Source organism: Sapajus apella, unplaced genomic scaffold (genome assembly GCF_009761245.1).
Source record: "Sapajus apella isolate SASKATOON/1434 unplaced genomic scaffold, GSC_monkey_1.0 scaffold13, whole genome shotgun sequence".
Taxonomy (NCBI): domain Eukaryota; kingdom Metazoa; phylum Chordata; class Mammalia; order Primates; family Cebidae; genus Sapajus; species Sapajus apella.
This window is the reverse complement of record NW_022436953.1, coordinates 32908002-32920094: the sequence shown is the minus strand read 5'-3', so window position 1 is coordinate 32920094 and position 12093 is coordinate 32908002. Positions and strand designations below refer to the sequence as shown.

Genomic DNA, 12093 nt, shown 5'->3' with positions numbered 1-12093 from the left:
ATGAATAGTTTCCATACACTTTGATTTAAGATTATTAACATTCTATAGACAGTGGCATCTTTAATATGTGGCGATCGCTTCTAAAGACTAATCTCATTACCCTCAAATAGTCATAAAATATGATTTTATTATACTTACGTATTTAATTAGACGGCCGGCACCGTAATGGATTTTGAGATGGGACTGGTGCAACAGCTTTGATAATTCACTTATCTTTGGCAATAGTCATTAACCCCCAACACCAGCAAAATAGATCTCTTTCCAACACATCTTTTTTCTCACTCCTTCCAAGAGGCGTGGGGGTCCCCAGATAAAGTGAATCGGACTTCGATTTTCCCGATTAATTTAAAATATTAACGTACACACGCTGCCAATTCACGGGAAAAGGGAGTGCTGCCCAGACCCGGCGGGAGGAGGCTGCCCTGTGACACACTTGTGCCCTGCAATTTTTTTTTTTTTTTTTTTTTTTTAATAAAAAGGGCCTGATTTCTCTTGGCAGAGAAGTGCCTGGGACAATTCCTGGTCGTCCCCTGGGTCTCCGCTCCGTGTCGCGCCGAAGTCCTTTGGGCGGGCCGCACGCCTGGGCGCGGAGTCCCGGCTGCAGGAGCTGGGCCGCAGGGCCCACCGGCTGCCCGCGCCCGACTGCCTTCCCGATTCCTAGAAACCAGGTCGGGAAGCCGCGGGCCGCGCGCTCACCCGGGTCCGGCGGCACTGATGGCCGGGCCACAGCGCCCGCGGCGTCCGCTCGAGTTTTGGAGCAGTTGGCGCCAGGGCAGTCTGGCCACGGTGCGGGTCGCGCAGCCAGACACCCGGCTCCGGGTCGCCGGAGAGGCCGGGGGCGCTTCCCGTCGGCCGGGAGAGACCCGAGCCTTCTTTGTCACTGGCTGTGCGTAAGAAAAGGCCAGGGGCCGGGGCCTACCGCGGCCACCGGGAGAGAGAGAGCATCTGGCAGAAGCTGCCTCCGACGTGGATTCCCTGCCCGGCACTCGGCGGCCTCCGCCGGGGTAGGAAGCTTGGGGAGCCCGGCGGGGCTCAAACGGGGACTGGCTGGCCCTGCAGCAGCCTTAGGTCTGCTTAGAAATCAGGCTGAGCTGCGCGTCCAGCCTTGGCGGGGGAGCCCTGGGCACCCCTCCTCCCAGTCCGTTGCCCGCTCCTCCCTCCGGCGCCCTCCCTGCCTCTTCCCACTTCTCCTTTGGGCGGCCCCAGGACGAGCCGCAGCCCCTCGCATTTATTGCATGCATCTGGGCGACTTGGGGCGCCTCGGCATTTTACGGCCCCCTGCCCCGCCCCTAGTGTTGGACTGTGTGGCAGGTTTTGCAGGGAGGTACGAAGGGGCCAAGCTGCAATCAAGCAGCGGCTGCGTTTGTTTCTTTTCGAGATTTATTTGGGCGAGTGGTAACTTCCTTGGCCGCGGCTGGGCGCGAGGAGCCGCGGTGCGTGGCGGGGGGCGGTGGCGGCGCTCGGTGGCGCTCGGCTGCGGCGGGGCTCGCGGGGCTCGCGGGGCTCGGGCCGGCTCGCGGCGCCGTCAGGCAGTCAGTCGGCGAGCGCGGCGGCGGCGGCGGCGAGGGGCGCGGCGAGGGGCGGCCGCTCCCATATATGGCGCAGGCACCGCCCCCCGACGTCACCCTCTGACAGCGCCGCTCCCGGGGGCTTCGAGTTTTGGCTCCCGGGAAAGGGTCCATTCCTCGGGGAGAGAGGGCTGAGTTTTGTGCGCCTCCGTCCGCTGCGCGCGCCGCTCCAGGCCCCGCCGCGCCCCGCCTGCGCCCGGGACTGCGCCGCAGCACTCACTGCCCCGTTTATTTGTCTTTGGAGCAGGCGGGCCGCGCCAGAAGCGGGCGATCCCGCAGTGTCCTGCAGCCGCGGACGCCGCCTGGCTAGGATGACACCACGTTGAGCGCGCCTGCAAACAACAACAACAACAAGCGCCGCCGCGGCCGCCGCGTCCTGCTCCTCCGAAGCGCCGCCGCCGGTGGAGCCGCCTCCGCGCCCGTGGCCGTCCGGAGCGCCGGGCCGCTGGTGTATGTCGCGCCTGCCCGGGACGGGCTGAAGCCGGCGGCGGGCCGGACCGCAGGCGCCGAGCAGGGCGAGGGCGGCCAGGGCAGCCGCCTGCCGCCGAGCCCCGAGCGCCGCTGCTCGAGGAAGCGCTTTCGGCCGGGAGCTGCGGCCGCCGCCAGCAGTTTTCATGTTTGGGATTCAGGAGAATATACCGCGCGGGGGGACGACCATGAAGGAGGAGCCGCTGGGCAGCGGCATGAACCCGGTGCGCTCGTGGATGCACACGGCGGGCGTGGTGGACGCCAACACGGCCGCCCAGAGGTACGTACCGGCCGCCCCCGCGCGCCCCGGCCCCGGCCCGGCCCGGCCCCCTCCGCCGGCCGGCGCCGCGCTCCTCACCGGGCCGCTGTGTCTTTCCTTCCGCAGCGGCGTGGGGCTGGCGCGGGCGCACTTCGAGAAGCAGCCGCCTTCCAACCTCCGGAAATCCAATTTCTTCCACTTCGTGCTGGCGCTCTACGATAGGCAGGGGCAGCCGGTGGAGATTGAAAGGACCGCTTTTGTGGACTTTGTGGAGAAAGAGAAAGTAAGTGCACACACACATCACACGCTCTCTCTTTCTAGAAGTGGGAGGCAGGGGGTGCCGGCGCGCGGGGGTTCGAGTGCCCCCCTCGGCGGTGGGCACGGCTCCGCCAGGCCACCCCGCCGCCGCCGCCGCCACGTGCGGCCGCCCGGGACCGCCGAGGGCTGGGCAACTTCTCTGCGCCCTCGGACTTACTCGGGGCGAGGAGAACGCTGGGCTTCCAGCAGGAAAGTGACATCACCGCGCTGCTCCGAGCTAGGAATTCTGCCATGTGTGAGGCGAAGGGCCTCGGTCTCGGAGGGGGACCGAGCGCGCTGGCTGCGCCTGACACCGATCGCACTAAATGCAATTATTTATCGTTACTTTCAGGAGCCAAACAACGAGAAAACCAACAACGGCATCCACTATAAACTCCAGTTATTGTACAGCAACGGTAAGTGCCTGCTGCCTGCTCGCCGCCCTTGCAGCGGCTGGCTCTCCTTTTCCGCGCTGGTGAAAGGACATAAAGATTTTGAGATTAAAATGACATGGATGTAAACACGAAATCTTCTCATGGCATAGAAGGAAAACAAAACATAAGCGATCAATAAGTCGATGGCACTTCACATGATTAACCGGCGGGGCCTGAAGTAGAAAGTAAAAAAAAGATCGATACGGGCTCCAGCAGAACACCACTTTTAAGTGACTTTTTTCAATTTTGCAAATTAATGTTAATTATTGGGATGGGGTAGGACCATAAACGGAGCATAACTTACTTCCTGTGCACGAGTGTTTTTTTTTTTTTTTTTGTTTGTTTTTTTTTTTTAAATCCTCGAGAGACATTAGAAAGAGTTCAGCCTCTCAGTTTCCATTTGGTGCTTTTTCTTTTCTAAAAATAAACGACCACTTGGGCCCACCGCGCACAGCTACCAGGCCTGCTCTCTACCAGGCAAATTCCTTGCATATTGAAATGCAAACCCTAAGAGTCTTAAGGATCTTAATTAAGAAAAGAAAAAAAAAATTGAGCTAGAAGTGGTGGGGTTCTCTTTCTCCCTTTCAAAGGGATTGCCTAAGTTTTGCTGCATCACCGTGGCGGCAGTCCTGAGTTACAGACTTCCTGTGCCCCGTGTGCCCTCCCCGAGGTGCAGCGCTCAAATCCTGATGAGAATTTGTCTCTGTTTTTTGCAGGAGTCAGGACAGAGCAAGATCTGTATGTTCGCCTCATAGATTCAATGACCAAACAGGTGAGAAAGTTTTTGCCTCTGCACGAGTTTTCCCTGCTGGGCCTGGGTTGTTCTGGGCTTCAGAGGCAAGGGCACTGACAAATGGATCTCGTGGATTTGTTTTCCATTGAGCTTCCTTGACATGCTAATGAGAATTCCATATTTATTGGAATGAATGAAGCGATTGGTAAAATAGTTGATGTTGTCATTAGAATAGGACGTATATGCTTTATTAAATGTCCTGTGATTGGAATCATATTGTTTTAATTAATTACGGTAATTAATATTTGACAGAAACATTTCAAGATGTCCCCCTCTTGTTTCTTTTTAAATGCTTCTCTGCTAGGAATCAGTTCATTAGATTTTTTTTTTTTTTTTTTTTTTTTCTTTAGCAAAGGCAGCTAACTCCTCTCCTAAGCCCATCGAGTTGGACTTGATTAGTTCGTTTTTTCTCCTTTCCACTGTGATGGTCTAGTAACAGGAGACGTTTATTTGGATTTAAAAGTTAAATGTGTTGGGGTGAAAAGTCACCTTGTTCTCCTCTAGTCCATCTTCACCTCGCAGCCCCCCAGCTCCATAATTCAAACTCCAAGCTCCAGGGGTCACTCCAACCCGTCCACTGCTCTGCCCCCTCTCCCACCCTCTGTCATACCTTGTAAATAACATAATTACAAGCAGTTCCTTATTAAATTATTTAACCTGTCTTGGTCAACTTTTCCGATGATAACTATTGGCTATCAGTAATGTGATTAAGTGGAGAAAAGTGCGTCATTGCTTTTTGACATTGTGCAGTCTCTGGCTGCTGGTTTTGTGCTGGGTGGTGTGTTGTTGTTGATTTGGTTGCTTTAAAGATTCCCCCCCCCCACCGCCCCGATTTTCTTAAAATAGAGTGTTGTGGTGGGGAGGGGGACAGGTCCAGTTTGTAGATTCAATAAACTCGATTGTTTTAAAATATACTTCTAAGCTGGACTTCACACTTAGAAATGAAAGTGGCTTCTTCGGTTTTGATGCTAACTTTAAGAATTGTGAGCCAAGTAAAGGAGAGCTCGTTGGGGATTCCTGCAGCCCAGCACATATGCCTCCCACTCTCTGCATGCAATTAGTTTGCTGATTTTATTTCCCCTTTAAAAAGTTTGTCCTTACCTAGGTAGCAAGCGTGTTAGATTTTAATGTCTGCAGCGGTAAACGAGTGTGGTTTTCTCTTAGAGTAAAACAGATCTGACAGGTAAACTAAGGTCTTTCTGACAAAGACAGAGGCGATGTGCCTTTCTGTAATTATTTCACTCCATTCAGAGAAGCCTATGGAACTCGGGCTGCTGGTTGACAGGGTGATTTTATTTCCTTTGTATATAATGGCTAAATGTTTTCGGAAATCGCTATAGTCTAATTAAGAGGTTTATGTAGGCAGCGCTAAGTTTCTCTGTTGTTGCACAGAGGAGGAGGAGGCTTCGTTTTAACTACACTTTTATTGTTCATTTAGCCTTGTACCTTTGCAGTGTAAACAGGGCTGAAAATAAAGGCATTTAATCTCCTTTCAGTGACGGGCATGGAGGGGGGAAAAAAGGAAAGAAATAGCCCAGTAACTGATCAAAGAGTCAATGGCGCTGAACCGACAGTTTATGGATTTCTGTTTGTGCTACAAAATAAAAAATAAATCAAATATAAATACGGGGATCCATCGGAGGACAAGCCACTCTCTCAGAAGCGCTGGTGCCCGCTGCGGCCACGCGCCCTGCAGCCCCAGGTGGCTCGTTGGCCTGCAGTGACACCCATCACTTCTGTGGTTCTGAGCCAGGTCCAGGCGGGAGGCTGGGTGAGCCGGGTTCGTGGGGACCCTTCCCTCTTCCCAGGAGGGCAGCTCCAGGCTTTCACCAGAAAGGGCTTTGTCCGCCTGGAAGTAGAGGAAAGTGTCAGAAGTGCCCGGGGAGGTTGGAAGGAATTTCTAGATAATTTCCAGGGGTGGGGGCGGGAACCAGAGAGAGGATAACCCTCCCCTTTCCGTGGAATTTTATGCCGGGAACTTGGAGCTCCGGTCCCCGGCCTCCCGCCCCTCCCCCAGTAGCTTTTTTTTTTTTTTTTTCGAGAGGCCGACGGTGGAGGCCCAGCTCTGGCGGGCAGCGGCGCTGGCGGCTCCCGGTCCCCAGCTCGGGTTCTCTACGGCGCAGCCCGGCTGAACGCGGCCGTGAGCGCACCTAGGGCTTCACACCATCTGGCGGAGCCTCTGCTCAAAACCCACCAGAGCGTGCGCGCAGACACTGCCTTTTTACCCGAGAAAAATCATTGTTAGCAGTTTCAAAATAAACACCAGATTGGCCATTAGCACTTTCTTTCCAAATATCATCCCGGCGAGGAGCACGTGGCCGCGCGGGCTCGGGCGCCCAGGGGCCCCGGCACTCTGGCGGGGCGCTGGCGACGTCCCGGCCCACGTGCGGCTGCTGCGCCTGGGCCTCCCGCCCGGGCCCCCCGGCCGCCCGCAGCGTGCAGAGCCCAGGTCGCTGCCCACCACCCAGGGCGGCCCCGGGGGCTCGGGGCGGCGGCCGGTCCGAGAGGGCCTGCTCGCCGGGGGCTTTTGGGTTTGGAACGCGGGAAGCCGCGGGGAGCCAGACTTGCCAGAGCCCGGGGAGCGCGCAGGGCAGGGCGGGAGCGGCCTTCGGCCCTGGGCAAACTGCTCCTGCGCCGTGACCGCCGTTCCCCGCTTCCTTAGCCTCAGGGCGTTCCGATCGGCCTCTCCGAGCATGCAGATTGGAACTTGGTGCAGACAATGGCCCGAGGACTCGGCCTGGCGGCGGCGCGGAACACAGAAGGGACCCGGTGCCGCGGTCGGTGCCAGCGGGCTCTCGCTCCCTGCACCTCGGCCTCGGCCTTCCTGGCCCTGCCCTCCCCGCGGCCCGAGCGCAGCCAGCGCCCTCCCTGCAGCCGAAGGCCCTTCGCAGGCCTGGAGGGCGCCGCGGGGAGGAGGCTGGGAGGCAGGGGAGGGAGAAGCCACCGCGGCCTAGCCGGGCTCTCCGAGGGTGACTCGGTCGGGAGGGTGGCCGGGAGGCGGCCGCGCGGCCTCCCCTCGAGCGTGGTGCACCTGCTGCCAACCAGGCCTGCAGCGCCCGGGGCGATTTGGCGCCAAAGCCGCGGGCGCCGTGTAACCCCAGCCTCTGCTTATCCCCCGCGCAGGCCATCGTATACGAGGGCCAGGACAAGAACCCGGAGATGTGCCGTGTGCTGCTGACCCACGAGATCATGTGCAGGTGAGCGGCGGGCGGCGGGCGGTGGGGGCGCGGGCGGCCTCGGCGCCAGCTGCGTCTACAAAAGACGCCGCGTCCAGGCGCCACCACCCCGCCCAGCTTCGGGAAGGGCATCGATTGAAATGTAATCGGCCCGAGGCCTCGCGCAGGGCCGCGGAGGAGCCCGCGCTCCTTCCTCCCAGCGCGGACTGTGGACGCGACCGGCTGCTCAGCAGAGCGGATTAATATGGGGGCCGTGTGGTTGCGATGTAGTCAAAAATGAAAACAGGTCTGGGTGATGCATCTGTCCGCGGTGCCGGAGGAGTCAGAGATCGCTCGGAATCATTTTACTACTTCCTTCTCAGGCTCTCGCATCCTGAGATATACAATTGTCTGTTATTGATAAAAAGGAAACTCTTTTGTACTTATTATAGCGCGCGTGTATGTGAGAATTGGATTGTGATTCTGTCAGTTAACCTCTTCCCTAGAGCAGCGATGCAGCGTTCATGTTGTTGTTAGATAGCGTGCCCGTTACTTGAGATCTCTGTCAGAAGAGCAATTTCCCACCTGTTTTTTTCTAACTACCACAAGAGTTTCACCCCTACATGGCAAATAAAAATGCATCATTGACTTTGTATGTGTGGCATGTGAAATATAGTTGCAAGGAATAGCAAGGAGAGCGTTGCAGGCTTCCAGGCTACAGTAGCAGGCCGCGTACTCTGAGGGGCATACTCTGCCTGGCTATGATGCCGGCTGCCTAAATGCCATTTCTGAGCAGACATATTGTTACAGCACTAATATACAAAAGCTGACTTTTTCTCATATCAGGTAATAAATATAAATTACAACCAATAAAGTGGAATTTCTTTATTATCCACTTCTGCATGTACTGCAATTAACATAGAAAGCGCACAGATGTGATTTAAGCTCTAAGTGGAAGACTGTAGACTTTCTTTAATCACTTTAGCTGTCAGCTTTAAAAGGCTTTATATACTTTGCCTACCATATGGTGTTAATTTAGCTAATTTAGACATGTAACCATTATACAAGTATGCTTTTTTAAAATGCAAGAAGCATAACATTTTTGTTTCATTTCTGCTTTAATTAAAGTTTCAATAACAGAGTTAAGGTAGGCTTAAAGAAGGAACAATAGAAGTTTGTGATAGATGGATGCATGCTTTTGTGGTTATAATTAATAAATGCCCAAAAGAAATATTGGTTGAAGGTGGCATCTTGCATCTTTTCCAGAAATAACAGCTTGACAATTAGAGGTAAACAAAAGCCGAAGCTGTGAAAAGTTATTCCCAAGCCTCCTGCCTTCCCTTCTCCTCAGTTCATTGCAAAGACAAACACTGACAACATGTTTTCCATATTTTAGCATCACAATTTATATAGTGCTCTGGTTACTCTCCTGGTATTAACAGATACGGTGAACTTCGCTCCTAACGGTAGAAAGTTACACCATAAGTTTAGCCGCAGAACACCTGAACTCACTGGGTTTAAATTCTCCAAACTGCCTTGGTAAGGGAACTGTTTTCTTAGCTCCTGCCGCTTCATTGTCAGACTTCAGAAAAAAAAAAAAAAATTACAAGTCGGGCATAAAAGGGTGAAATGCATATTAAAACCACTGTTTACAATTGCTCCACAGCCGGTGCTGTGACAAGAAAAGTTGTGGCAATAGAAACGAAACGCCCTCAGACCCTGTAATCATTGACAGGTAAGGATGACTTCTTTATTTTTCAAAACAAAACCGCAGCAGCAAGAAAACCTTTTGCCTTGCATGGTTTCCAGTTGCTCCATATTTTTGAGGCTGGTGTTGAGCCCATCTTGTGCCTTGCACCATTTGTTGTCCGCGTGTGTTATCATGCACAGGTGGGTTGGCTTGGAAACCTGGTGGCTCGCTCTGTGGGGATTCAGTAATTGCTTGCGAGTTGTCAAGGGAAGCAGTTTCATCTGCCACTGCTCTCACTGTGAGGAGCACTTTATGCCTAGAGAGTTTCTGGCTTTAAACCTAGAGATATGTCATAAAATGCTTTTTGCTAATTTGTTAACAAGTATTTCATTTTTACGTTATTTTTATCTCTGATGAAAGTTGAAGTTGAGACTTGGGTGATGTTACTGTTGTAATTGTTGCCCAGTGTTAGAATGAATTTAATCTGCTCTCAATTAGTTGCAAAATGTGTCCTAATTTTTTTCCAATTGTGGCTGTCGTTTTATGTCAAGTAGCAAATATGTAACTAACAAACCAAAGTTGTTATAATTGAAACTAATTACACATGCTGGTTACATGTTCCAACATTAATTTTCATAACTCGATTAGCTGTATGCATTCTTTACATTTGCTGCTCTTCATCTTGCTGTGTCTCGTATTCCTTGGGCAAGGCTGCATCCTTTTAAGATACCAATCAGTAGCCCTAATGGTGCTAATGTGCATTTGGCATAGCTTTAGTTGAAGCAACGAAAACACCACCACCCTCCTTGCCCAGCCCTCTCCCAACTCGCTGGGTTTCCGTGCGGTGCAGGAGAGGAGGATTTCTTTCTTCCCAACAATGGGTAGCAGCAAAAGGCCTAGTGTGTGATTGACTGCAGATTTTGAAATTGGTACCCAAATTGAATAAATGTTAGATGTGTACATATGACACCAGTTTTGTGAAGCAGAGGTTTGGACAGTTTTGAAGAGGGGTTCAATTTCCACAGCTTTCATTACAGAGTTATCTTTTGATCATGAACTTTGCTGTCCAGTGTCTGAAAAATTAAACCCGGAAAACTCCATGAGTTAAGCCTAAAGAAATATGCGCCACCAGTGGAGAGCAATGCTAATGTTTAACTAGCTGGAATAGCTGTTTGCTTAGTGGAGAATGTTCGGTATCTGACAGAAGGGACAGCTCTCTTATGAGTAATCAAATAGGGTTGACCAGTTGTGGCCGTCACTCAGGCAATTGAGAACAAGTTCAACACTTTAGAGAACTCGGACTACGAAAATCAATATAATTATATCTGTCTTTAGTGTTGTGGCTATGGAAATCATATAGCCTTAGATTATTGTCTTGTAACTGAATTTATTTTTTTGATGGGCTTAGAAGTGTGTGAGCTGTTGGAGTCTTGTCTGAGTATAAATTGCTTGGAAAGGCGGTGCATGTTGGCTTTGAATGAAGGATTGTGAACGTGTTTCATCTTTGGAGTGATACTTCAAATTTTAAAGGTGCATTTGTTTATAAAGTGTGAGATTTCTAGCATGCCACAATAATGAAGTAGCCATGTTGATTTGACTAACATTTTGGATGCTGTGTTTTCCCTCTAAAATCACTTCGGATTTGTGCAACATTCAATCCTTTATTGACTATTGATAGTAACTTTTAATACTCAGTTTTTATCATATAGTGGGAAATATCTTTCCCCATATGCAGAAATATACTCTTTAATTCTTGTCTGAGAGAATACTATCTTTTATTTGGTTAATTAAAATATGTGCTGAGATTACTCATATTCCTATAACCTAAGAGAAGTGTGTGATTATTTGATATTCTAGAAGCATGAGAGGAGGGGAAAAATGTGAAAACATTTGGTTAATGGGTTTACCATGTTTATTTGAATAAGGAGGATTGAAGCTCCATTTGCGGCTGGCAAAAATGCTTTGGAGGTCTTAATTATTGATGAAAAATCTGCTCTGCCTCTAAATTCAAAGATATGACAATTTTATAGAAATTTTAATCACCGTATATGTTAGGGATTTTAAGGTAAGGATAGTTTTATGAAATGACAAATACAGTGTACATTTTTAGCATTCTTAAGAAAGCTGTCACTTAAAATGGCAAAGTGCTATTAGCATTGTGTTGTCTGTTGTAAATCCCTGAGAAATGATTGCAATATTGGCACTGTCTCCAGCTTAAGGCATATTTCTACATGAAAAAAATGAAGAATTTAGTGTTCACTAGGGCAGATTAGATTAATCAGAGAAGGAAGAATACCTAGAGGAGGGCAGCCTCTTTAGAGTGATACCGTGTTTTCCAACTGAGATGCGTTTCAGTTTCATAACGATAATCATTTCTGTGGGGTGTATGTTGCCTCTGAAATTTAGTTGCTTCTGTTGAGTTTCTGGCCTGTGTTTTCTCTTGAGTATTGCAGAATAAAATGTCCCACCAGACTGGGGAGTCAGTTTCCAGGTCCCCATCAGCAGCATCTCATTTGGCTAGTTGGCTTAAAAGAGAATTATAGACAACGTGCTTTGCCGGCTCCTTGTGGCCTTTGGATACATTGAGCAGGTTCTGACCAGATAAGGCATATTTGTCCTGAGGATATAAACCAATAATTCCAACCTGAATTGAGATCAATGGGCCCACATTTGTTCCAACCCACACCGAGCCTCTTCCGGCACGTTGAGACTGCTTTTCTGTGTTATGAGAACAGAGAAGTAAGCTCCCTGCTCTGGCAGGGTAATCACATTCTATAGACTCTGATGCCTTAAATCAATTAATTACACAATTTAGTTCAGTTATCTTTCAGAAGCATTAAATACTTATGAATGGCATGAAGACCCTTTGGAGAAAAAAAAAGAGGGGGGGGAAGTGAGGCTGTTTCCCATTACAAAACCCTTTTCATGCACTGCAAAGGTTTCACTTATGTTAACTGTTTTCTTTCTCATAAAACATTGCTAGAGAAACAATTTTTTAAATAGCACCATGGTTATAACTATATGCAGCTTACGTAAAATAATGTAACAGCTTATGGAGCAAAGGAGAAACATAACATTGTAAAGTAAAAAGCATGGTCAATAAAGAGATACTACAGGAAGAAAGTATCTATGGTAAATCGTGTGACCTGCAGAGAACCAAATACAAGCAAAGGAAGAGTGCACACACATGCACACACATGCACTCCTTTTCTACATATGTATCTACATGTGTGTGCACACACACGCATGATTTTTTATGGTATTGCTGAAAAGGATGGGAGTATCATTTTCCTCATGGAATAATGTTTTCTGGGAAAACACAAAAGCAGATGGTCTTCATTAGGAACACCCATTGTCCACATATCCCAACTATGAACAGATAAATCTCTCCTGTTTCACCCGTGCATTCCAAGGGCTGCAAATGATTAC

The 12093-nt window shown here is 50.2% G+C and overlaps 1 protein-coding gene across 11 annotated transcripts in view; it reads left to right on the top strand.

Moving 5' to 3' along the window:
* The first annotated feature begins 1680 nt into the window (after positions 1-1680).
* EBF3 (EBF transcription factor 3) overlaps positions 1681-12093 on the top strand; it is a 127270-nt gene continuing 116857 nt past the window's right edge. For 6 of the 11 annotated variants that reach the window (XM_032282019.1, XM_032282017.1, XM_032282018.1 and 3 more), the window contains exons 1-6: positions 1681-2316; positions 2422-2578; positions 2945-3008; positions 3743-3798; positions 6943-7016; positions 8641-8709. In XM_032282019.1, the coding sequence (XP_032137910.1) occupies positions 2183-2316; positions 2422-2578; positions 2945-3008; positions 3743-3798; positions 6943-7016; positions 8641-8709 (554 nt within the window). In that variant the 5' untranslated portion in view covers positions 1681-2182. The remainder of the gene's footprint in view (positions 2317-2421; positions 2579-2944; positions 3009-3742; positions 3799-6942; positions 7017-8640; positions 8710-12093) is intronic. The other 5 variants (XM_032282020.1, XM_032282021.1, XM_032282012.1 and 2 more) reach the window with 2 other exon arrangements.